Genomic DNA, 27,999 nt, shown 5'->3' with positions numbered 1-27,999 from the left:
TATTACTCGCTATGAATATATATGGAAAAAGAAAAAAAATAACAATTTGCTATGTGAGGGGAGAGTTTAATACATAAACAAAATTGGAGGGATTGAGTCTGGAAATTGTCCAAAATACCAATAATGTCCTAATCCCCCGCCCCTTCTTAGCTCTCCTCCCTATATTTCCCCGCACGAATAACATCTTTCAATACAGTGGAGCTCGTTGTGGTGTTTTCTTTCTCCGGTTCATCAGGCACTCCGAAACTTCTAATACCGGCGGACATGTCGGACGACACGCCGTTAAGCTGGTCCTTTTCTTCCTAACGATCTCCGACGTCATAGCGGTGGAAGCAAGCGCTGGACACCACACTTCATCGTACCCGCCAGACCCAGACGACGTTTTGGTCGAACAAGACGGCTCAAGGACCGAGTCCGGGGTAACCAAACGATCATCCAAACCAGAGTCGGATAAAGGCAAATAATTGCACTCGAACAGGAACTCGGACAGCCCATCTTCTGTTCTCAACAAATAATTTACCTGCAAAAGGAGAGAAATAGAGGGTGAGTCGCCGAGTCGAACGATTTTAAAAATGAAAAAGAAGGGAAAGTGGAACCTTGCAGGAGAGAGAACAAAAGAGATAAGGGTCTTGCAGGCTTCTGTCGCAGATGGTGCAGAAATTGCCTGAGCCTCGGAACTGCCTCGTCTGTGGCCTTTGGTTTATAAAGATCACCTTTGAACTATTTGTAATATATGACTAATGGAAATCAAACAAAACAAAACAAAGAGAAAATGGAAACAATTAAAAAAAAGAGTTGACTACAAAGCTCAACAAGGATTAACAATGGCGACTTACTTGAACCAAGGAACAGTCCATTAATTTCGTTGCATCATCCAACCTTATAACATCATGGTACACATATCGTCTTATCTGCAAACATGAGAAAAGAGTTGAACAAAATTGAAAGCAAAGCGATCATTTCTGATATTTTTGTGGTGAATTTCAAAAAGAAAACCTGTAAGAGCCTGTGTGAGCTGTGGGGGTCGAAGCAGTGAGGGCATAAACTGATACAACAATCCAAGCAGAAGATGTTCTTCTCGTTTTTCTTGGCTTCTTCGTGCATTATACAGGCGTTGAAGAATTTCTCAGTAAGAAGAACTTGAAGCCACCGAGGTACTTGCGAAGAAAACAACTATAAACAAAAAAAACATACACACAATTCAATTATCTCTTTCACAAAGCAAAGATTAAAAAAAGGGAAAGAAAAAAATGAGCACTTACCATGGTAATTAATTTCCCAGATTGAACTTAGAAGAAAATCCTTGTTTAAAAGCTTATGAACATCATTGTAAAAGAGAGAGAGAAGGTGAGAGCTCAAGAAAAGAGAAACGGCGCCTAGCAAACTGCTGCTTCCTGTCTTGCAGTTACCAATGAACTAACGAGGGAAAGAGAGTGGGGATGGGGATTATTTAAAGAGCTGCTGTATCTTTTCTTTTGCATTTGAATGTCATTGTAGTCTAGTCGTGTAAAACAAAGATTATATATATATATAAATACTTAAAACGAGGGCCTTGACTGAAAGGAAAAAAAGGTAGCCATGTCCCCAGGAACCCTTAGAAACCCTAACGAGTTGGTTGGCTCTCGCTTCAAAATGACAAGGCAAGGAACAGTGACTTCTCAGTTCTCGGTGGAAACGGTAAAAGAAAAGGGCCAAGTGGGCTCCGTGATTCAAAAAGTGGCCCATTTTTAATGGGATTTTATACATTAAAACCTAATTTTTCAGGGCTAATGTCCCAAAAAACAAACTCTGCTGCTTTCAGGCTCAGCTTTAATACATGTGGAAGAAGACGACAAGCAGTCTTCGGGTAAATCCGTGGCATCTTTATACGTCACTAGATTGCTCAATTATTGATGGATGCCTTCACAGTTAACAATGTTTTTTTAGTAAATAACAATGGGCGTTTTTACCGAAATATCATTATTAGAACTAATAATTACCTCTCAGGTACTTTCTCCTCCAATATTACCGATCTAGCACTCTTTCTGATACAGTGATAATAAAGTACAGATCGTCAGTCTTGTATTCACGAGATTCTGTCCGAACTGGAGCCACGTAAGGAATGGCGCAGATGGCCATCCGCGCATTCGTTGAACGTCTGATATATACGGAAGGCGTTGATCTTCCTTTAATTCAGTCGAACCGTCCATCTCTCACATTGATTAACATCTGTCCCCTTCCCCTCTCCCTATAAATATCACACTCAACACAACCCTCATAACACACTCAAATATCATATTCTCATTCTTCCTATTATCAATCTTTCTATTAAAAATGTAAAATATTTTTTTATATTAATTACTAATTTATTATTTTATTAAATTTTATTGTACTAATTTTTTATTATTTTTTGTGGTTATAAAATGAAAGGTGGGTTGTTACGTTTAGATGAGAATCATATATCGAGATATTTTGTTGATACGGAAACAATTATAAATTGTGTTATTTTAATTATTGTGAATGTTTTATTTATTTATTTTTTTAGTATTAGTTTATTTTTTAATTTGTATACTATTTATTAAAATAGAAGAGAGATCGTATATTAGATCCATTAATTCGTAACGTTAAGTTAGAGATACCTACTCGTGTTTGGACATATTTAACAGAGGTTGAATTCGGTTACGTAGCGAAATATGAAGGGCACTATAACATTGAACCCAATCTTATTTCTGTACTGGTTGAAAGGTGGAGACCATAGACGCACACATTCCATCTTTTGTGTGAAAAGTGTACTATTACGCTAGAGGATGATTCCATACATTTTGGGCTTTCGGTATATGGGGATGTTATTTCTGGAGTGGCAGTGAGAATGACATCCCTTGTGTGAGGATTATCTTGGAGGTGTCGCCCCTAATTTCAACGGTGGTCAAATACCGTTAATTTGGTTGGATAAAACTTTTAAACATTTGAGTCGCAACGCCTCTGCTGAACAAATTAAAATGTATGCATGTGCTCGCATATTACAGCTCATATGAGAGATCTTGATGCCCAAAAAATTGTGCAACCAAGTTCATTGCATGTGGTTGCGTTACCTCGCAGATTTTCACGTTACCAGCGCACTCAGCTGGTGCTCCGCAATTTTGGTATTTCTGTATAGGGAAATATGTCGAGCAACTAATTATCGAAAAAAATGCTATCGACAGATGTCTCATTCTTTTCCAGTCTAGGTCGTGGTATCACGTGTCTTTTTTATGTCCGGTCATGAAAATCCATTGTTTTTTATTTCTATTGTTGAGGTAATTTCAATACTGAATTCGTATACAAATACTTTTGTTAAGTATATATTAAATATTTTTCATTGAATAGATGATTAAGTGCAAGAAAAGATTATCAGAATTTACCGGATGAATTGGAAGAAATTTAACTACTAATTGATAGGAAGACTGGTACAAAGGTATATATTTAAATTTTATTATTTACTTTTACTTATCGTTATAGAATTAGAATATTATTTTGATAAGAATTATATATATTTGTTTTAGCTTCAATATGCTCCTTATTATACTGAATCAATGAGGATTTGCATCCTACATCACTTGAGAGGCTCATTATATGTCTGGATGACGTTGGTCCCTCTGATATGTTTTGTTATTATCGAGTGACATCCCACTGATCGCGTGCTCTGTAAATTTGGTTTTGTACAATCTATTTCGGAAGCACCTAAGAATTTTGACGATATGCATATCATCGATAGGCGGGGCAAAGAAGAAGTCAACTGGCTGTTGAAGCACATCGAGTGGGTAATGATATGGGAGGATCAATGTGGATGCATTCCCCGTACAGAACCCATTTATGTGGATCATTATTCAGTTATGGATGATTACTATGAGTGCTTCAACAAGAAAGTGAAATCGTCCATACTTTTCGAGGAAGTACGAGATGGGAGCATTCATCTACCCCTACAAAGATATCCACCGTTACAACATCATCGTTCCCTGACTCATAGATGGAGAGCAGGTATTTTCGGCTCGTTTACAGCTACAGTACCATAACTATCACAGTAGTCACCGTTTAGATCGATATACATTCTACAGTCGTATTAGATGGCACTATAACCATTTCATATGCCACCGCAGTCAGGTTAAACGCCACTACTTACATATTAGATGTCAATACAGTCAGGTCAAATGCCATCGTAGCTGGTTTAGATGCCTTCGCCATAGGGTTTTATGACCCCTCCTGGCAGATATTATAGTTCCACACTTGTAGATCCAGCGTAGGGTTCATATATTGTTTATTTGGTGGGTGAAGATTCACCACATACACATACACATACACCTCCGACGTAGTTTTTTCACTTATCGATATCGGTGTTTTCGCAGTTTTCACAATTTTCTATGAGCGGTAGAATAGTCAGCCATACACCTCTAGGGTTCTTATTCAATGGAGGTGTTACATCGTCATCCGTCTATCATTAACAAAATGTAGTTTGTCCTGATGATGATGATAAGAGTGAGGAGGAAAAACTAGTTATACGAAGAAATCTTCATCGACACAGACAACCACCTCCATACAAAATACAATTAAGACGTAGACATCGATATAGTTGTTTAGTTTGTAATGTCTTTATTTAATTTTGTTTGTTTACCAGCAATTGTAAAGTTTTTATTTAATTATGAACTTTTTATTTATTTTGTTTGTTAATGTTTTTATTATTTAATTGTTTGAATTGTATCGCCTGCATTTAATGTTTCTATTTAGTTGTTTTAATTATTTGAATAGTATCGTTTTCTTGTATTCACTTTGTAATGCTTTTGTAACAACCCGATTTTCAAAATAATATTTAATTGAAATTGGAGGGTTTAATTGTGCAAATTGGCGAAAATTGGGACTAAATTGAAAGATTTTAAAACTGGGAGCTTGTTTTAGAGTTAAAAAAATTAGGGACCAAGCCCTGAATTTATCCTTGGAGTGTCAGCAGACATTAGTTATTTATGCGTGATTTCTGTTTTGAAAAATAGAAATCAATTTCACAAATTCTTCCTCAAGCACACAACTTCCAAACTCAATCCCGACGTCGTCCGAATTCCAATCGTTGTTTTGAAACCACCGTTGTGTTCATCATTGAGCGAGGAACAAACTCTTCAAATTAATTGAAGCGAAACGCGGCCAAACATCGGAAATTTACAGTCAAAGTAGCGACGTTTTTGTTAGCTCTATCGCCGAGAAAATCTTAAATTCACCGCTGATCGTTGCTCCGTTTACGACACCTCCCGCACCATCGTGTTCCTTGTGCCGTTCCGAGTCCACCAGTGTTCTCCTTTTTCTCCGGCGGCGGCGGCGCATGGGGAGGTGAACCGGTCAAACTTCCCGATTTGATGAATTCGAGCTCTCCTTTGTTCAAAAATTTGAACCGAGCTTTGTAAGTATCTCGAAAACGCTTAAAATAATTTTTAGAAATTTTTTCGTAATTTTTAGAGCCCCGGAGAACACCTCACGCGCCACACGCGCAGCCGTAGGGCGAGTGAGTGACCGATTCAACCGGTTTTCTTAAGGGTTTGATCGGTCACGACCCGACCCGTTGACCAGGCCCGACCCGTTGACCCGACCCGATCATTGACCGTTGACCACTGCTATTCTGGTAAATAATTCGGTTTTGGTGCTATTCTGGTAAATAATTTGGTTTTGGTGCTATTCTGGTAATTAATTCGAAATGGGTGCTATTTTGGTAATTATTTAAAAAAAATGGTGCTATAAGTGGTTGACTTTGACTTTGACCAAGAATTTAAATTTTCGGAAAGTCATACTTTATGTTTTTCGATGTCCTGATTCCGATTCCGCAATCCGTTTGGCCAAATTTAGACTCGAAATACCCCAAATTGATAGTCAAACCCGAAGAATGATTATATACTTAAGAAGTTTAACTTTGAACAATTAAATAGGATTTGGGACTGATAAATTATTATTGTTTGAAGGTACAAGAGACTCTCCGGATCGTTCGACAGCTCGACACAACTCTTCTAGATCAGTTAAACCACGTGTGTCAGTATTCACCCGTTCGAAAACTGTAGCAGAGCGTGGTGAAACCAGCAATCAGTAGATTTGCTATTTGAACCTATTGTCGAGGTGTGTTCCTTACTTATTACTGAATTGTTTTATTGGTTTTAATATGTGGTACACCGAATTCATTAGTTATTGTTTTATGGATGCACCAATTTAATGTGACAATTTATGGAATATGGCTGCAATCTATTTTTTGTTTTGAAATGGTATATGATTACCATGTTTTTGGATTTATGGAATTTATGTCACGGTGCAATTGAATTTTGGAATTTAATTACGATGGAATAGCTCTGATCAAGCTAAATGGGCCTAATGTGACTCTTGAGGGCCCCAAGATGTTTCATTAGGTCGACTTTCCTTTGCTGTGTGCTTAGGGTAAGCTATATGGACTTATTGACTTGGGCTTAAGGATACAAGCTTCATAGCCTATCCTTAAGTCGGCTTTCTTTTTGCTATGTGCATAAAGTAAGCTATATGGAAAATAATTTTGGGAACTACTGATGGTGTACCAGAAAAGGGTTTAAACTATGATTTTCAAAAGTTAAACTCTTTTATGAATTTGTGAGATTTACTGGACTATGATTTGTACCTATTGTGATTTTATGGAAATGTTGGGACACACTGAGCCTAGCTCACCTTTCGAAAATGTTTTCCCCCTTTCAGATACTGTTGGTTAGATAACTCGGTTCGAGCACTTGGAGGATCAACATATCTCTTGAAGTAAATCATATTATAATGTTTTTATTTTGCAAGTTGACTTTATTTTGGTGACATGGACCTTATTTTAAAATATCGGATTTTATAATGATGACTCTTTTGTTATTACTGTTCGGTTTATTGTGATTTTGAATTTGAAGACATGTTTTAAATTAATTTATTACTTATTGGTATTATATTTACGAGTTGGATTTTGATAGTATAATTTGTTTATAATTTCATGTTATTTATAATGTGATTTTATATTGATGGAATAACGGTTTCGGAAAAATGTCTTTAATAATCATAATGTGATCCACTAGACTTAGTCGAAACGCATAGGCCGGGTCTAGGGGGTTACAGCTTTTATTTAATTCACTTAAGTAGCCCATTACTCAATTATTCTCAAATGACATTAATTGAAATTAAATGAAAATTAAATAACACAAACTTTGATTTCATAAACAATTATTTCATCATCTCAACATTAACGGTTACTTGATGACAAAAGAGATAGACATTTTTTCCTATTGTGTCTTAGGTTACTACAATTCCCACATATATTGTTTTCTCTTGACATCTCTCTAATATCCATATAACAATGAATTCGAGTGGATTTTGGACGACTATGCTCTCTTAATAAGGACAGATATGGTACAATCGAAAGCCAATTCTGAACCTCCTCAGGGTCTTTCTCATTATCTATGGGGGAACTCAAATTCACATACCTTAAATACTTCTAAAAGTCAAGTATACGGGATCCACAAAACGATTATAGTCTTAACGGGTATGAGAGCAAGTTGTTATGACATGTGAGCATAGATACTTCAGAGCTTGAAAAAACCCATAGTCTCACCACCTGCCTCGTAGATTTTCTCTGAACGAGTTAACTTGAATCCCTTGAAGAGGTCGTGACATCTCTGTGACACGAAGTAATTCATGGGTTTTAGAGAAGATTATTACAGATATTCTATTTGATGTAGTAATCCTTTTTTTCTGATCTGCAACTAATATTGAGTGATAGATATTACCGTTTTGCATCCAAGTTTAAGCATGTTCCCCTAGCTTGGCAAAAAGTGCTCACAAAAGAAAATGTCGTTTTAACCAAAGTCGTTACTGGTAAATGGTATCCCCCTTTTAAGGTCAAATTGATAGACTCAACCAAGTTGGTCATCATGTGTCCATGTCGATATCCACCATCATATGTATTTGTCCATATTTCTTTGTTGATGAGGTTGATGTAAATGTAGCTTTGCTCATTCTTTCCTCACAAATCTTGAAGCATTAACTCAAATGTTTCAGGTAATAGTTCGTAACATGAGCGTCAAATGTAAAACTTACTGTTAAGTTTCCATAAAAATAATTTAGAAATAAAATTAGACATTTTTACATACCCATATGCACAAGTAAATGACACTCATCATTCTTTTGGAACTTTCTATTATAGTTAGCAGCAATGTGTCGGACACAATACCGATGTTAGACATAGGGTGGTTGCCATATTAGACCCCAAAAATTCATTGTTGTTTTTCCCTCGTGACAACACGTAAGCGTAAGTTTATGAGGGAAAAAGCCCAAGAACTTGTATTTTCTCCTTTAACAAGACCAAAAGCAACTGGGAAAATGTTGTGATTACCATCTTGGACAACTGCCAATAGTAAAATTTACTTGTATTTTCCATACAAGAATGCCCCATCAATTTCAACCACGGGCTTGCAGTATTTCATAGCATTAATGTATTGTGGGTAAGTCCAAAAAAGCTGGTAGAATTGGCATCAATCGTGAAGATCATTATGGTATGCATGGTAAGTTTCGAAGTAGATAATTGTCCATGTATTCAATCTACATACTACCCTAAACCAACTTGGTAGTATATTTTAAGATGCATACAACTCGCCGTGAAGTTTTTTAATGACATCCTGCTTTACTTTTCATGCTTTCCTGTATGAGACGGTGTACCCATATTGCGATTGTTTAGCAAAAATCAACACTGCAATAGCTATATGGGAGCTTGCTTTGACCATGGGCATGAAGGCTTGGCAGATAATGTCGGAGTCCAAGTTGGGATTATCCTGGTTGATCCCTCTAGCACTGCATGTGTGGGGACCGTTGTTTACTATTAGTTCTCATATATTATTTTTCCTCTTCCTCTTCTATACACGAACCATCCAGTTATATCCGTTATCATGTTGGACACAGTGACATACATACTTTTTGGTGATAGAAAGGTTGACTCCAAACTGAACATAATTACAAATGTTATAAGTCTTAACTGTCATCATCACTTCTTATTTAGATAGAAACTTCATTCATTTATATAAACCATCATTAATTGATGAGTTAAATTTTTAGTCACTAACATTATGCATATCCGTAAATTCTTGCCCGTACATTGCACCATATTCATCTTCATACATGTCTGCTGGAGGTTCGGTGTGTACCGTATTTGTAGGAACTTCATCTACATCATCATCATCGGAGTCCATGTTGAACTACGATGATTCTGGCTGAATGAATAGTATAATCTCAGCATCATCTGTGATTGGCTCGTGAAGAGGTTCTTCTGGTAGAGATGAAGATTCCTCTACGATGTTGACATTTAGGTCGAACAAGCCGGTAGTTGAATGCCTTCCCCTTGAACTTGAAGGCATATCGACATTGAGGTCGAATAAGCTAGCAGTTGAATGTCTCCCCTAGAAGTTGAAGGCATCGTGTCAAATTTGTACTACATAGATTGTTACGTCGATGACATCTCCATATTCATGTCAAATAAATTGGCAGATGAATGTATTCTCCTTGAATTGGAAGCGATGTTTCCATACATATTGTTTGTGAAGCCACCTCGGTACAGATCGTAACATGTTGTTGATGAATGTCTCCTCATTGAACTTGATGAAATGGCATCATGATGTGGATTTCCCATTAACGAGTTAAAATCATTACACATTACTTGAGTTGGGCTGTCAACTTGATTAGCTTGTTGAGTCAGCCCATAGTGGGAGTATAATAACATACCATGAACCACAAACACTTCAACAAATGTCGAATACATCTGTATATTGGCTTCTGAATATTGATTCTGAGAATCAACCATCGTAGCAACATCGTCATTGTTGGAGAGGTCGAACGTTGTATAAGTTAACAGAAATATTGCTGTTGAAAATCTGTACTGAAGCGATGACAGTCTTCTAGTATTTCCAACATGATAATTCCTTGAAATTCTAGTGATCAATGCCTCAAGAGTGATGTTTCTCTTGAAGGATATTCTGATAGAATGATTTGATGCGAAAATAACGTCGGTTTCATATTCCCGAATTTCTCTATCATAATATACAATAGCTGAAATACGCATCATTTTAAGAGTTTGAAAGATTGAGAGTCTTATAACTGCAAAAACAATAGCCGAAATATGTTTAATTAAATAAATAGTGTATAAATTAAAATTTAAACTAATCCAATTTTTTTTAATTTCATAATAATTTAAATAAGAGAATCTCATATTGTTACCGATTCGACAAAATATCTCGAGGTATGATTCCGCCTTCCAATTTTACAACCACAAAAAATAATACAATTAAAATAGTATAATAAAATTTGTTCAAATAATTAAATATAAAATAAATATAATATAATAAAAAAATAATTTTACCTTATAAAAATAATAACAAAATCTACATAGCTTGATAGAAGGAATTAATAGAAGTGAGAATAAGCAAGCAATTTTGGTGTGGTAATGTTTGTATTTAGAGGGGTTGTTTATAAGGGAGGGGATCGTTAAAAAGCCGAGTTTTCAGGCTCGGAAAATAATGGAGTACCCAATAATTCAACGTGTTTAATGGAATGTGCGGGTTATGATCCACGAATGGCCATATGTGCCTTTCCTTACGTGACGCCAGCTCAGACAAAATTCTGCGAAGGCGCTACTGACGATCCGTGCTTTATTGCTACCATATTAAAAGGGTGCTAGATGGATAATATTATGAGAGAGAAGAGTCTGAAAGGTAATTATTGGGTCTAAGAGTGATATTTTGGTAGAAACACCATAACAATGGGGTTTTGATTCCAAACGGCAGTTCGTTACAAGGACTATACACTCACCAGTTTTTTCTTAAAAAAATGAACTTTTTTATAAAAGATATTATAATAATGTATAGATATTTAATTTATTGATGGTGTCTAAAGTATATATCGTTGTTGATGTATAAAATGTATATAATATTGATATCGAGTGGGTTTTAATTCAATAGTTACTATTTGAATATCATAGATTTAAATTTATACAAACACATTTATCATCGTATTTAAAAGTTTGAAGATTATAAACATTCTGAACCCAAGAATGTTCATGCACCTCCAAAACAAAACAAGAAATAAAAACAGTAAGCGAGCAAAATTCAATGTTTTGGTGAAATGTTTACCGAATCTAATTCTTGGCTCGAATTATTGAGACAATAGTAAGCGAGCAAAATTCAATGTTTTGGTGAAATGTTTACCGAATCTAATTCTTGGCTCGGATGATTGAGATTAGCTAGTAATGGCAATGACATATTAGTATTTAAAATACTCCTTCCGTCCCATAATTTGTGTCTGATATTGACTATGCACATAGTCTTAGAAGATATATTTAATCAAAGAAAATGATATAATTATCTTAAAAGGTAATTGATATATTTGACAGATTTGTTTTGATATGTGTAAAAGAGTAAGACATATTAAAGCAAAAAGAGAAATATAAATATTGTTGTTTGTTGACTTTTCTAGTAAGACATCTTGAAAGAGACAAATTTTAAAATTAGAAGAGACACTCGACGGAGGGAATACAAAAATATTTAAATTTAATAAATTTTGGTTTGATCTGTAATGTCAAATTAAAGATTTTTGTAATAGGAACATGAAACTGGATGATTTGTTTCAACTTATCCTGGTTACAAAAATATATTATTATACATGGTATGTAATATTTTGAGTCCAGATTAAGATAAAGGAAAAATGGGACTTACTCGTGCTGTTGCCATCGCTATTAATATCATAGGTGAAGAATCTGTGTTTGAGAACATGGCCATCACTGCAAATTAATATATATACCCTATATCATAATATTCACGTATATCAAGTTCGGGTTTTTATGTATACAAAAAATCTTTATTAATTCACCCATCAAAACTAGATATACGACCCGAATTGATTTAGATTAATCACGACGAAACCTTGAAATTAAAGGACGGAAAAAGGAAAAAAAACAGTAGTTCCGGGTTTTTTTTTACTGTGAAGTGGAAATCCAAAAACGATTTACATATCAGGATGCAAAGCATCCATATCAAGCAAGGGAATTAACTCAGCTGGAGAAGACGCAACAGGGACAGCTCAAGGGAAGTAGTAGCCGCACTCTTGGCCAGGTAATCTGTGGGCTTGTTGCAGCTGCGGGGAATCCAAGTGATTGCCGTGGTCCACTCGTCAAGTCTAAGAACAACGATGGACCTAACCAGAGAAGAAGACAGTATTGCATTCCGGTTATTTTTCATTTCATAAACCACTCGTTTTCATAGTGAATCCGCCCAATTGCTAGAAACAAGCAAGTTGAAGTAAACATGGTCTTGACTTGGGTATCAGTCAATTTAAGAGGCACAGTTACGTGACAAGAGATCTTTTCTTTTTATTAATATTGATCATGTATAAAATAATATTTATTTAAAAATAACTCTCAACCATTTAACATCAAACGTTTATATTTTTAACATTATTAATATTATAACTCAAAACCTCAAAAAATAACATTTTTTTACGAATTTTACATTGATCCGATTTGGAAGTAATAAAAAATGTGGCGAAGCAGAGCCGTTATAGGAAGGGTTACTTTAATATTATTTTTCAAAATTCGTGTAAATATATTTTTTGGTGGCGTTTGATTTACGGAATATAAGATTACTTTTGAGAATAATATTATTGGATTGTAACATTACTATGTAAATGTTGTATTACATTTTTTGGTTTGTTTAGTAGGAATGTAAAATTACAGTGTTTAGTTGGAGGTATATAAGATTACGCAAATTACGCAAATTACCAAATTAATTTTTTTATATGTTTTTTAAAATTAAACTTTAATATTAAATTATAAATATTTGAATGAAAATTCATAAAACTATTTTAATCATTATACTATTTAACTTTAAAAATACATTTAATATTTAATAAGTATATTAAACTTATATTTTAAAATAATTTTTATAAGTATCTTATTTATATATAATACAATACAATACAATATAATATAATGTGAAAAAAATATTATTTTTAATGTATAAGATCTATTTTTAATAACTTAAAGTTAGTTATCATTTTAAATAATTATATTTTTACAATAATATCATTTTTCACCTCATAAAATTATAAATAGTTAATATATTGAATATTAAAAATATAAAATAATTTTAAATACTTAAATTCATTAATATTTTACTAAATTAAATTCACTGTGTATTATTATTATATTTATAATTTTAAATGAAGTGTAAAAAATAAGGATTGAGAATGATCATTATAAAAATAATTCATTAGTCTAGGGGTATTCTTGTCCAAAGTGATGTGAATTGTCTAATACCTAAGAATTTAGAGGTAATGATATTCCCACCATTTTAACCAAAAAATGCTACTATTGATAAACGATTATTCCCTGGTAATAATCTTTTATGTACACCAAACGTGGGAATGCTATTATGAAAAAGATTATTCCCTTGGTAATAATTTTTCTGCGAACTAAACGCCCCCAATGTTTAAGTTAAATGTAGCGATAGATATATTAGAGTGACTTAATAATAAGCTATTTTAGTGAAATGAGGTATTTAAGTAATGCTAGTTGTTCGAACATTGACGTAAATAAAAAGATTTAGATAAAGGGGATTGTCTCTATAATATATTTTTACCTTAATTTGAATTAGTCAATCAATAGATCAAAGAACAATAATTAAAGTAACAATAAAAGATATATCAGATTAAAAAAGTGTTTTATAAAGTAAAATATTAATTTCAAAAAATATTATTATGAATTAAAAAATTAAATAATATTGAGATATGTGAATATTATGATATATGATGTATATATTAACTTAAAATATAGAAAATGAATTTATTATAACCAATCATTAACTTTTTATTATCTTTAAGTGTTATTTTAATTAAAAATACAGAAAAATCGTTTAAGTATTATTAAATGTTACCGTTTTTATAAATCACAATTCAGGCTATTTTAAGGGTATATTTATATTTCTTACATTTTTATATATACTTTAAATAAATGAATTAAAAATTATTGTCTAGAGATTAAACACATAATCAACGATTTAATATGCAATATTCTTTTTAATAAAAAATTATATACAATATTTTTATCATTTTACCTATAGTTATTTTTCAATAAATTTTGATAGGTATGTTATTTTATAATTTTTTTCTCTCACTCACAATATTTGTGTGCCAAAAATTTAATATTAATTACTACTCATATAATTTTTGAATTTTTGAAAATTTATATAAAAAAATTCTTAATTTTATACTATCATAATTGACAGTGTTTTATTAAAATATTATTGTTATTACTCATAATTAATTTTTCGAGTTTCGAATTTCAGATAAGATTTATCATTTTAGATTTTGAATTGAAATGTTCACATTCTCCATTGAATTTTTTTTTTAAAATTCTTATTCCGATATTGTCGTATCAAAAAATTATTTAATTAAAAGATAAGTGAGACATTTACTACCAACTTTATTTTTAATAATCCTTCAATCCATTTTCAAATAAGAAGGATGAAAACAAGCGTGTAAAAGTATGACGTTCGCCTACTAGGTTAGCTAAGTTGCATGCCGAAAGTGGAGGCTGGTCTCGCCGTTTTTCATACTCAAATTAATGCGAAGAAATAGTAATGAATTGGCGACAAGGAGGGCTGTAAATGAGACTGGACAGATCGTGAGTTATTTGAGATAGATTCAATTAAGGCTTGCTAAATACTCGGATCGAATGGAATCGACTCGAGCTCGACTCGAATTCTTAACGAGCCGAAACGAGCTTCTTGATACTCGACTCGAAAAGTTCGTGAGCAGCTCGAAAATATAATATATAAAATTATATTTTTTAAAAAAAAATTATTAAAAATATTAATATTTATGTATTGATTTTTTTAAAGAGAATACATTAAGATTTTCATGTATTTAAGGTTCATGTTCGAGTTCGAGGCTTCAATTGAGTTAAGTTTAAGAAATTTTTTTCTTCGTTTCAAGCTTTTTCGAGCTGCTCACGAACATCAGTTCAAGATTTCGAGTTCGAGTCGAGCTTGAAAATTTTAAGCTCGCGAGTTTTTTCGAGTCGAACTCAGCAATACTCGAGCTCGACTCGGCTCGTTTACACCCCTAGTGACAAGGACCCGCAAAATCCAAGGAATTAAAGTGATACAGTGCACATTTTAAAATCTTACCAGAAAAATCTTAAGTCAAATTATGTTCATTAATTTAAACTTAAAGTATTTATTCATCTTTCATACACGTGAGCTGTAGAGTAAAACATTACACAAAATGCAGGAAACAGCGGCTCAAAGGACAGCGGCGAAACGAAGACTTTTAGGGGCAATCCAGGCAGGCGAAACAAGATGCCAAATAGCATGAAATAAGCGAACGACGCATGGGACCGTATGATCTGACCGACGTTTATGAAAAACAAAAACTTGAAACCAAAGGTGATAGCGAAGTCTCGTGTCAGGTTATGATTGTGTGAATGCTTCTCGGCTTCTGGATTTTAGCCTACTTTTTCATCCATGGTTTAACTGATACATTTATTATGATAATGCATAGGTCAAGTTTTTCAAATTGCAAAGCTCAACTGTCGTTAATCACACCCCAAAAGTTGTGTCTGACATAAATCTATGAAATGATTAAAGAGTGCAACAAAATCTTTGACTTGGAAAACTGTAACCTAAAGGCATTAACATTTATCGACCTATTTTCTATTTTTAAAAGGTCTCATCTTTTAGACAATTTCTTCTGTATAGAAACAGAATGCCGATCGGCAAGAAATGGGAGCCCAATGGAAGAGTAAACATTAGTGGTGTGAGGTCCCAGTTGGTTGGAGGTGCCCATTCCAATACCTACTTAAAATGAAACAAGACTTACTGCACCCGTTTAGGGCGGCCCATAATGACTCATGGTCGACTCTTAACATCCTTTTGCATCGAGCCATCCTAAGTAAATTTATTAGACGATCTGACTGAACTCGTTATCCGTGATTTCAATTGATAACATTTTTTTATTTCATTTTTTAAGGTAAATCTTATTTTTTTCAATATATTGTGCTTGCATCACAAGCTCAGTTGACAGTTGACAAGTTTGAAAGAAGAAATTTTACATAGGAATTGAAGAAAAATGGCAGGATTAACCAGACATTTAAAGTACAGTAATGGGATATGGCTAAAGCCTGAGGATCATCACCTTAATTAACTTCATGAGAGTTCTGTGTGGGTACATAGAACGTACGAATGTTAAAATTATGTCCCAGTTTCCCTAACAAGTTCCCATAGTTTCCAGCCCAATATGAGAAACCCATAGCTTTTACTGTCTTCTCAGAGAACATGTTCTAAGATATTTGATACGAACCCTAATAGCAGCTAAAACAAAGCTAGAGGAGACAAGAAACCCTAAAAGTTTTGGCTTCGTTTATTTGTAGGGAGAGACGCCCACGTTGGTAGGCATAAAGAACCCATCCTTCACCCGCGCCTCCTCTCCATCCTACATAATACACCAAATCCAAAATGAAGGAAAATATAAGGATTAAAAGTGATAAATATAAATACGAGTATTTAGGGTTGGAAATACCTGTTGGCGTACATTAGATTTCCTCATGGATTGATCAGGCATAAGACCGAAATGTATGTGTGGGAAGTGGGCCCACTAGAACATAAAAGAAATTAAAAATGAAAATTAGTATATGAACATGAACATAATCACTAAACTTAACTAATGAGATGACGTGAGACAAGTGTGTTTTACATCGAAAATTAGCACATAATGGTGAACATGACTAAACCCTAGTTTTTCGTTTTTGTTTTGTTAGGCAAAGATTGTTTGATCTTACATTATTGGCAGCTGCACTAAAGGATCTCTGTGACTTATATCAGGATTCTCAGCTTTGATACGTTGGATTTCGTCTCTGCAGTTTTGGATTAAAAACACACCAACACAGCTTTGTAAAAAAAAGTAACTCGGACTAGGGATTTTAAGAAGCTAATCACTTACTTGATGAAGCGATTGTAGGCAGACGGTACTCTATGTCTCTAGTCCGTAGCTGAAAAAAACACAGACAAAATCCATCTCAAAGAAACGAAGATCCGGCTAAATTTCTCAAACAAGTGCGTTTAACGATAGCGTGGTAAAATGTTAAGAATCTCACGTCTGTTGACCACCGGAGGTTTGGTCATCTCTTCAACTGCCCCTCGAATAGGAATAGCTAAAACGCTTGGCTCAGGGTGATTGATCATCACCGTGTTCGGTGATGCACTACTTCGGATCTCCTCCTGCGATGAATTGAAGTAGTGAAAGAGGGGGGGGGGAACCCCTAGTTTCTTCGGAAAACAAAACTATTGAATATAAATATAAATGCTCGTACAAGGAAATTCTGTGGGGTAAATAAAGAATGGGCAAGGTGAAGCTGATTAGCTGCCGGAACAAGCAAGCCACGCATGTTGACAGACAAAAGATTGGTGCAATGGCCGCATCGAACCGTAACGGTATTCAACAAGCTACTGCATGGAACACTCACCTGTGATGATACAAAGAGAATCAGATCGTAATAGTAAAACAATAAAAGCTCCCCAAAGGGTAAAAAAAGAAAAGGGTTTACAGCGAGAAAGGTGTCGCAGAAATTGCAATGGACGTAACACAGCTGGTCCGGTGAAAAAGCAACTGATGAAGACGACATCTTCCGTTGATAATATTTTTACGAGTTTTTTTGATTTGATAGGTCTTCTAAGTTGTATAACTTGTTGATATGATCCTCTTGGTTGATCACTTCAAGTTGCAGAAAAGAGAAATTACTGATTATATATTACGAAACGGAACCCAGCACAACTTGTGGATGTATGATAAACATGACCCTGTAAAATCAAAAACCAAAATTTATGGTTGGCTTTTCCGATGTTAAATGAAATAGAAAGAAGAGAGGCTGGGCAGAGGTGAGAAAGGGACGTTTGCATGAGATGTTGTTGACTTAATTTATCACCTGTTGTTTTCATACTTAAGGTGTGTGAGAAAGCTTAAGCGTTTCCTTGGTTGTCTAAAATTCCAAGGTGCCATAATTGGTGAATTAATCCTATCACTAGTCCCTATACTATGCGTATGTTGTGGATTTACCCCCATACTCTAATTAACTTGGTCGATTTTAGTCCCTCTATTGTTAGAATTTTTCAATTTTAGTCTTGTCTCAAATAATCCAGGGGCAAAATGACTAAATTAGAAGGATTTAAAATGACTAAGTTGGAGGAAAAGAATTAAATCTATAACTTAAGCATATTATAAGAACTAATAACATAATTTAGTTCAATAGATTTAAATGTTACCTTTTGAGTTAGGATCAAAATTTTAAATTTTAAAACGTTTAGATACAAAAAATGACCAAATTAAAGTATATGGATTAACTTTCACACAGCATAGGGAATAGAATGGAAAAAAATATAGGATAAGGACTAAATTCAAAATTTTCACATAGTACGGGTACAGTTAAAAGAATCGCACCTCCAGAATATCAGGTCTATGTAACTCGAAATCTTTAGATAATATTTAGCCAGGAAACTATGCTTTGTACATTTAAACTTTAGCTTTTATATATTTAACCTGATCTGCCATTGAACCTCCAGCGCAAGCTAGCCACCTCACTAGACAGCCGGCTTCATCTGTCTTTTCAACAGTGCAGTCCTCCAAAAAAGTACTATGCATCGACATTTGGCTTTATCTGAATCTACCGGCCATCAACAAAAGGATCAACAAAAATCTTTGAGAAACAGCCGAAAAAAGAAAAACCATGAATTTCAACGACAGAGAAAAGCCAAGGAAGATGCTGAACCTCTCACTTAATATTTTCACTATATATATATATATATATATATGTGTGTGTATGTATGTATTTGGTCATTCTTCATTCCTTTGATCATATATATGATCAAGTGAGAATTGGCGGTTTAGAGAACCTCTTTGCATGGGAGAAGTAGACTGGTAATTTACTTGATATTACCCTATTATTTAGAATGTTATGAAACTTTTTATTATGATACGATCAGCAATTAGAATCCATTTCTCTTAACTTTTTGTTTATATTTGATTTGGAATCCGAGATTAACTCATTTGCTGTTGCGACTTGTTGACCTTACCCTTAAAAAAAAACCCTTTCATATACAAACAGTTCCAGTCCAGTCGGTAGGTAAACCAGCTAAGGGAGCTGATAAATGCTAGTACCTAGAGAGAAACGTTTTGAGATATATTTTTAATGGAGTATTTGTTTATGGCAAAAGTGGTTAAATAATATAATGGGAAAAAAATTACTGCAGTTGAATAATTATTTGTTTAAATAGTATTATTGTTACAATGATTATCATAGGTCTCCAGGAGCATACGACGAACTCCATAGGTCTCTAGAATCACACGACGACATGTGGAGCTGCAACATTGAGGGAAGAGAGAAGAGTTGCTTTAACAGAGGAGGTTTTATCGCAAAAAACACTAGGTGACCAATGAGGTTACTATAGCAAATAATCAAGTTTAAGAAATAATTTGGTTAGAGTCCTATATGAAGATTTTTTTTTCTAAACTCCCTACATGGGCGAGGAATTAGAGTAAATTTTACGGTTCCACTAAATTTTATTAAAATTTATCATTTTAACGTGATAGTTTTATTAACGTAAATGATGAAATAAATAATAATACTTTTTTTATTAAAAATATAATATTTGCATTTATTTTTTTGACGTCGTTAAAGTTTATCTTTTTTTACGTTTTTTTTGCCACCCTAATAATCATGAAGCGAATATCAAACTCAAACTTATCATTAAGACATTAACCATTGAGCCAAATCAAACAAAAAGTAGTTGGTTACAAGTAAAAAGCTTTTGATTCGCTAAAAACAAAAAGAGGAAAAGAAAAAGCATTTGCAATATCGATTTGACCACACGCATCTTTCTCTCTCCTACAATATTTTACAAAGATACGTAGTTGTCAGGGACAACAAAAGACAGAGATCTTTTTAAATCGAATTTACTAAATCTTTTTGTCTTTTTCATTGGCAATTGCACGGCATAGATGGACTTCGTCTATTGTTGGCTATTTTACTACGCCTCTACCTAGTTCACCGCATCTGCCGTATCATCTGTGGAGCCGGGTTCTACTTTGCTGAAAAAGATGGCTGTCAGTGTCGTCTCTCTTTTAACATTTTTGAAAACCATCACCATTCCATCTAATCCCCCATATGTGCAAAAATGGTTTCCACTCCCTCACAATTAGTTACAAATGACAGTGGGTTCTTTATGGATACGCCAGGGGCAACTTTGAATGTCCGTCTTTGGTAAGCTTAAGGCGATTCACTGGCCTTTCTGTTACCAACTAATCAGCTTTTTCATCTTTATTTTTCCATCTTAGACGGTGTGATGTGATTTTCAGTCTACTTAGAATGTAACAAAAGTTCAAATAAGTCCGGTAGTTAAGCTCTACCTTTGAGTCTTTGTCCCCAAAAGATTAGAACCCAAATCATTCGTCTTCCAGATTTTACATTCCAACAATTTTCCTTCCGTAAAACAGTGTTGTTCTGACTCTTTAGCCATTCGAACGGATGCAACGACAAGCGCCAACCACGTTACTATGTCGTTAACGATTTTCAAATTTCAATATTATAATTGAGTGGCATAAACAATAAAACACTAAAGTTCATCAATGTCCGGTGTAGTTTATCTTTATTTTTAGTATCTGATATCTCCTTGGGAACCATGTATTCAGAAATAAATGGACATACCTATATAGAGTAGAGACTGGAGGGTTAAATATATGTATATCGGTGGCGCCTGGAAAAGCCTGTTGGGGGTAGAGCATAGAAGTCCAATGAAGATAGGTAATAATTTATGGCTTCTTTCGGCATCTCAGGGCCCAGCCTGCTGCCTGGAGCACAGTACCTGGTGCCCCCATAGCCTGAACCATTTAATTCCACTTCCAAGTACGAAGTAGTATCTACTGCAACAGAAGCCTCAAACCACAGCTGGTATAGCACTAGCCACCCTAGGATTCAGATTATACTGATCAAGGCCATCTACCAGATCAGCTATCTTCGTCTCATAATGGTACAATTCAAGGCTCAAATGTAAAGATATCACTTGATGAATCTCATATGCAAATAATGAACTTTTACTCCTGCAAACTAGACCAAACCCTATGTGAAATTGATCAAACATTGAACTGCCCATTGACTACATCAAATGCAAATGACTTGCAGAAGGAAGAAAATTGTGTCTGTCTGATGGTACCAAAAAGAAGGCACCTCAAGCTTAATAGAGAATGTGATCTGTTCTAACAATTATAAAGCAAAATTCTCTTACCGGAACACAACCAGTTTCAGCATTCACATTTTAACAACTCATATTTCTAGTTACTTCGAGAGCCAATAGATAATGAGGAACAATGTACAGGCAGCGATAACTGCTGACAGAATAAGAGTCTCTCTGGAACGCTTCCTTCTTATGGAACCTAGAAAATAAATGAGTTTTAATTAGTATAGAAATTATTACTATATGCAATAATGCATCTGTAATAAAGATACACGAAGTACCAAGCAAGCCACGGATAACAGGGAACTTGTCACTTAAAACTTTTACTTTCCCTTGAACGTCTCCAAACAAAGCTCTTTGAGAGCCCAACACAGCCCTTGTAGTATGAACTTGATTAATCACATCATCTATCTATAGGAAACATAAATCCCGGTAAGGAAAAGGAACGCTTCGATAAATAGGTAAAAGGGAAAACCACCCGGAATAAATAAAATACAAGTTTTTCTTGTTACATGGCACTAAAGCTAGCAACAAAAATATTTTGACACCAACCGAAAGCACCACATCAATCTTATCAAGCTAAAAATGAAAGTTAAGCATTTCTAGGATTCTTGAAAAAATGAAAAGATACATTGATCCAAGAAGGATACTTGTTTGTGTCTGTGCAAGCATGCAAATGTTTTTGTATGCATCAGACAAAGAGGCTACATAAAATTCCTATTAGCATATCTTTCTACAATCAGTTTTGGACCTCAATTGAGTTCCCCTTCCTGCTACCAACCCAACTACTAATGTGTCCTTATAGGGTGGATAATTAGAACTCAGTCGCACACTATGTTCACTTGAGCTTAAAATACAGATAATTCAGAACCCATGGTTTCTGCGGCTAATCATAGCAGGTAACAGCACCAAGAAGAATCAAAATTCCCAAGTTTATTGCATAGCGTTTCAAGTTAAAGTAGTTCCTTCTATTGCATAGCGTTTCAAGTTAAGATAGTTCCTTATATTGCAAGAAACAAATGATGAATACATTTGGATTTATACGTAATAGTCAAGAGATAAAAGACGGAAAGCCATCATCTAAATGGAGGTATACTCGTTATATGCAAAACTTTAGGAAATAGGATTGGTGATTTGGGGTTACTTTTATTTCTACGGCTTCATTCTATATTTATGTATTTCATGCTTTATCTAGTTTTTGGAAATTGAGATTTGGAATCAAAAATCTAAAATAAGAGGCACTTGAGAGTTTTTGTTTTTTGATCCATCAGGATTCAGGCTTGAGAGTTGAGACGAGAGATTTTGGCATTGATAAGGTTTTACCTTCTTACAAATAAATTCATTCCTTTAGTCTGTTTAGTGTATGTGTATAACAAATATTTCAGCATCATCTCAAAGCCGTTAAGTAATTTCAGATTAATGACAAGACACAAAAGAAGTAGATTCTTAAAACAAATAATGCACCAAGATATGCACAGAATAAAAAATAATTAAATCTTACATGAGCTATGCTCCCGTGGATTGCAGCTCGCTCCCTGAGCAATTGCATTCTCGGTGACATGCTCCCAGATGCCTTCATGAAGGCTAATATAGTAAACTTTGGGAAACAGTAGTACGGAAAATTAGAACAACAAATTTAAGAATATGACTACCTTAGACTCGTTGATATCATCCCTTACTGAACTCAGAAGTTCTGCATGTTCCTTCATTGAGTTTATATTTCCCTTGATTCTTCTGAATTCCTTAAAACAAAAATCTATACCATTAATTCAAACGTGAGGATTACTAATCAACTAGTCCAAATAACAAATGTCCAAACGAAGCACTAACTAGGTTATTTCATAGAAAACGAGTACATTAATCAATAGTGCAAGGAATCAGAGTGGTAAATGAAGTAACTGAACAAACCAAAGGATTTGGTTATGTAGCAGCATAAATGTGTGAGTTGGGAACCCTTTACTCTTTAGAAATTTGGAGTGAATGAATACATTTTGGGGGCTTGGTTTGAAATGTGCAAGGTAACAGCAATACTGTAACGGGTTAATTCCAAGTAAAATGGGTACATTTACTTATGGTGCAATGAACCAGAGTTGCAAATAAAGCAATTTAAGAATCCATGGATTTAGGCAATACGACACAAACATAAGTGAGGGAGGAATCCTTTTCCCTTTTTCTTTTCCTAAGAAAGAATTTAGTGCTTAGTTCAATATGTAACAGATGATATAGGTATTGCTCTACTCTTATTCCAATTCTTTCATGGTTCAATGAAAAGAAGAAATAAGGTAATTTCTAACACAAAAATACTAAAAACACATGTTATCCCTGCATCAAGTTCTCTTGTAAATTAAAGGATTCCCATTTGTCCATGGAGAATTTTTTTTCTCCAAGTACACATACAGAAAACATAGTGATAACCAAGAGAAGAGATTATATCAGAGTTTGAGCTCTGTAGCTCCTAGAAGAGTATCAAATTATTAGAATGAAGCTAAAAAAAAGCATGACCAAAAATATTTTGACAATTTGGTCATCTTTTCTTCTTTCTTGACCAATGAAAGCTTGACCTCAGTACTGGATAACACAAACAAAAGGCAAAAACATAAAGAATACTATATCCATACTCATGTTTTGCTATAAACAAAAGAAATTCATTTTTTAAGTATTTGCACCAAGTACTACTTCTAGTTTATTCTGAATTTCTTCTCCAATTGAAGTACTTGCCAGGCTAGTAACAATCAAGGACCATGAACTCTTACATAAGTAATTTGAAATAAAAAAACTTATGAATTACATTTCACACCAAATGAAGGTACAAATACCCTCTTAAGGATTCTCAAAACCAACCAACCAAATTTGATAGGAGCATGCCAGAGATTGTCTCCCAGAAGAAGCTTCATGGTGAAATGTTTTAGTAAGATGATCACTTCAAACTTTAAACCCGTTGCCAATAAACATGTTAGTAACAAATGCAGAGAAGCCCAAGAAGAAATATGACTGCCAAAATACACTCACAGTTTACTTATTAGCAGTAATGTTGGACTAGATATCACGAAATATTCATATTCCTTTAGGGGTTTTAATACCTGATAACTAAACATGAAAATCTGACTTATGAAAACAAGTGTATAAAGCAGAGTCAACGGATTAAACCTGAGTAAATTCATGTAGTATGTCTCTATGCCTTGCAAGTTTCTGGGTTACTGAAGTAGTTGGTGCAGAAGATGCAGCACATCTACTCATAGCATCATTTATGTCCAGCAGTTTCTCAAGCAACGATTGAATTTCAATTTCCATAGACTTCCATGATATGTTTGACCCGACTGGTGACGACCCGGTATCTACATAACCTAAACGTAAGTAACTACCATCACAAAGAAAAAAGGACCAGATTTCTTAGGCTTTGGATTCATCAATAGAAAAAAAATATCATTAAGCAAATCTTATCATTCACTTTTAGAGTATGCTCAGTTCTTCAACAGATTTGTTCCTAATTTCAATAACTTACCTAAAATTCAAAAGGCAAAGCACATTCCAGAAAATAACAATCGAATAAGGAGGAAAGGAGCAAACCACCTGGGGTGAACCTAGCACCGAGCTTAGCATATGAAGAGAGTTTGACATCGAGATCGCCTTCGATCTTTCGAGCTTCTTTCCTCAGTTCCTCCCAACCCGATTCTTGCAGGTCCAGGTTCGGATCCGTCATTTGGATCTCGGTTGTTCGATTTCCCTTCTGCTCAATTTCCGAGTTGAGTTCTTGTGCGGAGATTGGCTCACCTATTACAGTTAATAACCTTCAATCAATTGGAGATATGAAAATGCTGATAGGTGTTTGAGGTCGGTGAGTTCGTATATTCTCATCTATTCTCAGCTATGCCTTATCATTTCGATCTCTTACTTCGTTTTTCGGTTTTCATTCAATCAAATTCAGCTTCGGCCTCGTTGAGAGAAGGGGGGGGGGGGGATCTTCTACGGGTACAGGAAATAAAATTATTATTTGATATCCGGTCACTAAAAATTGAATAAAATTATATATATATTTTTTAAATTTTATAAAATTATATTTAAACAATATTAAATGTCTTGTCATTTATATTTTAGAATTTAAATATAACCAAAAATATATTTGGTAAATTTAAAAATAGTTTATAAAATTATTTTGGTAATCTATACGTATAATCATTAAACTAGGGGAACTATTTCATTTTGACCAAATAATTATAAATTTTATCAATTTAGTCCCTGAACTATTAAAATGATAAGCTTAAACTAAAAAGTACCTAAGCTGTACTATTTTTTTAAGCCCCTAAACTATTTTTTTGATCAAAATAAGTATCTAAATTATCTCTTTTTTGTTTTAAGCCCTAAACTATTTTTTGATCAAAACTAGTACCGGGTTTTAGTGACATGCTAACAACTTATTGGTCAAAAAAATAATTTTCTAACTAAAAATAATATGACCTAAAATGATTAAATATAATAATTTAAGGATTTTATTTGACCAAAAAATATTTTAGAGGCTTAAAGGAAAAATAATATACATATTTTCACTTTAAGCCAAAATGATATCAGTCAAGCCAATTTATTTTTACTTTAAGCCAAATGAAATCAATCAAGCTACTTATCATTAATTGTTAATGAAAATATTGACGTGACAGTTAAAAAATTTATATAATTATATATTTATTTTATTATTTTCACATTCTAATAATTTAATCTTAATGTTAATTTAATAAAATTAATCATCTAATGAAATGATAACACATGTTACCATTCGATCTTAGAAAACACAATAAAACAAGAATGGATGGAGAGAAAGAATTCAAACTTGGTTATCTGGAAAAGTTTCAACACACCTTAATCATTGAATCACATTCGATACTTAATATTTTGTAAATACAATATGTATTTAGTATCTAAATTATTATATTTATTCCATTTTGATACATAAATTTTTTTTTTTCCAAAAATATATTTAATATATAATTTAGATTTCATTTTAATACCCGCCATTAAAGTTTTGACGGTGATGCTAACGAGCACATATGGTAATGTCATGCCATCATTGAAAAAAAGTAAAAAAAAAAAAACAACAATTTTTAACGGTGGGTAGGAATGACAAAAAAACCGAACCCATCGGGAAAAATCGAAAACCGAATTAAACGGGTCGGGTTCGGGGATGATAAACGGGGACTGGGACGGGATGGGAAAACCCGAATTTTTTAAACGGGATGGGGACGAGTTTGTAATCCCGCCTGATTACCCGAATATCCGACCATATACCCGACCCGATAAATATTAAATAATTATTTTATATATAATATTAATAAATTTAATTTAAATTGAAAAATATATATAAAGGAGATTAGGATTTGGGAGAACACATCTTTACATACTCGTCACTTTCCCTGCGGCAGCAACTTGTTTACGTTTGTCACGCCTAGTTTTTTAATTATATTTTTGGCGTCCTATAAATACTCTTGTGATCAATGTGTTTGGCGTTTCAAGTAAGTTTAGATCCGATAATGACATTATTTTTTAAATAACTCGTGTCATCGTGTGAAATTTAAACGGTAACGGGGATCCCTTGTTATCCTGCGGTGAAAATTACTCGTTTAAATAACTGTTTATGCTAAACGGGGATACCCGTTTCCCCGCGGTTTTTTAAGCGGGGACGTGTACGGATTTTTTAAACGGGGACGGGGACCAATCCCCGGCCCAAAACCGTCCCGTTGCCATCCCTAACGGTGGGTACCAAATTGAAACCTAAAGTAAACATTAGGCATGATTTTTTAAATAATAAAGTTTTGTTATCAAAATAGAACAAAAGTAATAGTTTAGGTACTAAATATATAGTTTACACTTAATTTTAGGGTAAAGTATATAAATGGTCACTGAACTTTTCAGATACTTGCATTTAAGTCCCTTAACTTTTAAAACTTGCAATACAGTCACCAAACATTTAGTTCGTTTGAAATATGGTCCGACGTAACGGCCGTTTCACTGCCGTTAGGGTAAATTATATAAATGGTCATTGAACTTTTTAGGCGCTTGCATTTAGATCCCCCAACTTTTAAAACTTGCAACACATTCATCAATTACATTCTAAAACCAAAATCCAAAATGCTTCAATTACATTATAAACCTCAAATTCCAAAATACTTCAATTACACGCCCAACCCTAAATTTATAATCCATTCTCAAAATATGCCATAACAAACTGAACTTGAAGCAGTAACCCTAAACCCTCAAAACATAATTATTTAAAAAAAATAACCAACTATAAGTGAACAATAAGTGATTATGTTGGGTTTAGGTTTAGGGTTATGTTGGACATAAATATTCAATTCAATTTATAAAATAGTTGACTCAAATTTTCGATTTGAGTTTATAAAATTTAAATCAAGTCGAATTGAAATGAATTTTTAAGTTTTTTTTAAATTTAATTATAAATATTTATCATATTATAATATTATTTGATTCTAATTCAATTCAGTTTATAAAATATTTTATTAGAAAAAATTTCGATTTGAGTTTATAAAATTTGAATAAAGTCAAATTGAATTGAATTTTCGAGTTTATGTTTAAATTTAATTATAAATATTTATAATACTATAATATTATTTGATTCTAATTTAAATAGTTTTTAACCATATAAAATACATATTTTTCTTCATATTTTTCCATATGTGATATACATATATCA

General features: G+C 33.7%; 2 protein-coding genes and 1 pseudogene across 2 annotated transcripts; all 3 read right to left on the bottom strand.

Annotated features, from left to right (window-relative positions):
• Position 1: 1 nt before the first annotated feature.
• LOC120181569 lies at positions 2-1,474 on the bottom strand. The gene is made up of 5 exons (XM_039186665.1): positions 1,263-1,474; positions 997-1,173; positions 837-911; positions 597-737; positions 2-520 (listed from the first exon to the last, which is right to left on the bottom strand). The coding sequence occupies exons 1-5, from the start codon at positions 1,263-1,265 to the stop codon at positions 188-190; spliced, it is 729 nt and encodes a 242-aa protein (XP_039042596.1). The 5' UTR covers positions 1,266-1,474; the 3' UTR covers positions 2-187.
• A 14,806-nt stretch (positions 1,475-16,280) lies between these two features.
• Positions 16,281-17,698, bottom strand: LOC120181574 (annotated as a pseudogene).
• A 3,522-nt stretch (positions 17,699-21,220) lies between these two features.
• LOC120181565 (Golgi SNAP receptor complex member 1-2-like) lies at positions 21,221-25,244 on the bottom strand. Its single transcript, XM_039186661.1, has 6 exons — positions 24,870-25,244; positions 24,447-24,634; positions 22,952-23,041; positions 22,801-22,872; positions 21,581-21,710; positions 21,221-21,498 (listed from the first exon to the last, which is right to left on the bottom strand). The coding sequence occupies exons 1-6, from the start codon at positions 24,997-24,999 to the stop codon at positions 21,401-21,403; spliced, it is 708 nt and encodes a 235-aa protein (XP_039042592.1). The 5' UTR covers positions 25,000-25,244; the 3' UTR covers positions 21,221-21,400.
• Between the last annotated feature and the right edge of the window lie 2,755 nt (positions 25,245-27,999).

Source organism: Hibiscus syriacus, unplaced genomic scaffold (assembly GCF_006381635.1).
Source record: "Hibiscus syriacus cultivar Baekdansim isolate YM2019G1 unplaced genomic scaffold, ASM638163v2 tig00112529_pilon, whole genome shotgun sequence".
Lineage (NCBI taxonomy): Eukaryota > Viridiplantae > Streptophyta > Magnoliopsida > Malvales > Malvaceae > Hibiscus > Hibiscus syriacus.
The sequence above is the reverse complement of the archived record's forward strand: the minus strand, read 5'-3'. Positions and strand labels throughout refer to the sequence as shown.

Excerpts from the sequence above, each read along its gene's own strand:
- LOC120181565 (XM_039186661.1), bottom strand. The coding sequence starts at position 24,999 with ATGACGGATCCGAACCTGGACCTGCAAGAATCGGGTTGGGAGGAACTG. Across the intron at positions 22,873-22,951 it reads ATGATATCAACGAGTCTAAG|GCATCTGGGAGCATGTCACC; the intron begins GTAGTCATATTC and ends GCCTTCATGAAG. Across the intron at positions 21,499-21,580 it reads TGTTATCCGTGGCTTGCTTG|GTTCCATAAGAAGGAAGCGT; the intron begins GTACTTCGTGTA and ends TTTATTTTCTAG.
- LOC120181569 (XM_039186665.1), bottom strand. Across the intron at positions 912-996 it reads GCTCACACAGGCTCTTACAG|ATAAGACGATATGTGTACCA; the intron begins GTTTTCTTTTTG and ends TCATGTTTGCAG. Across the intron at positions 738-836 it reads TGGACTGTTCCTTGGTTCAA|TCATATATTACAAATAGTTC; the intron begins GTAAGTCGCCAT and ends GATTTCCATTAG.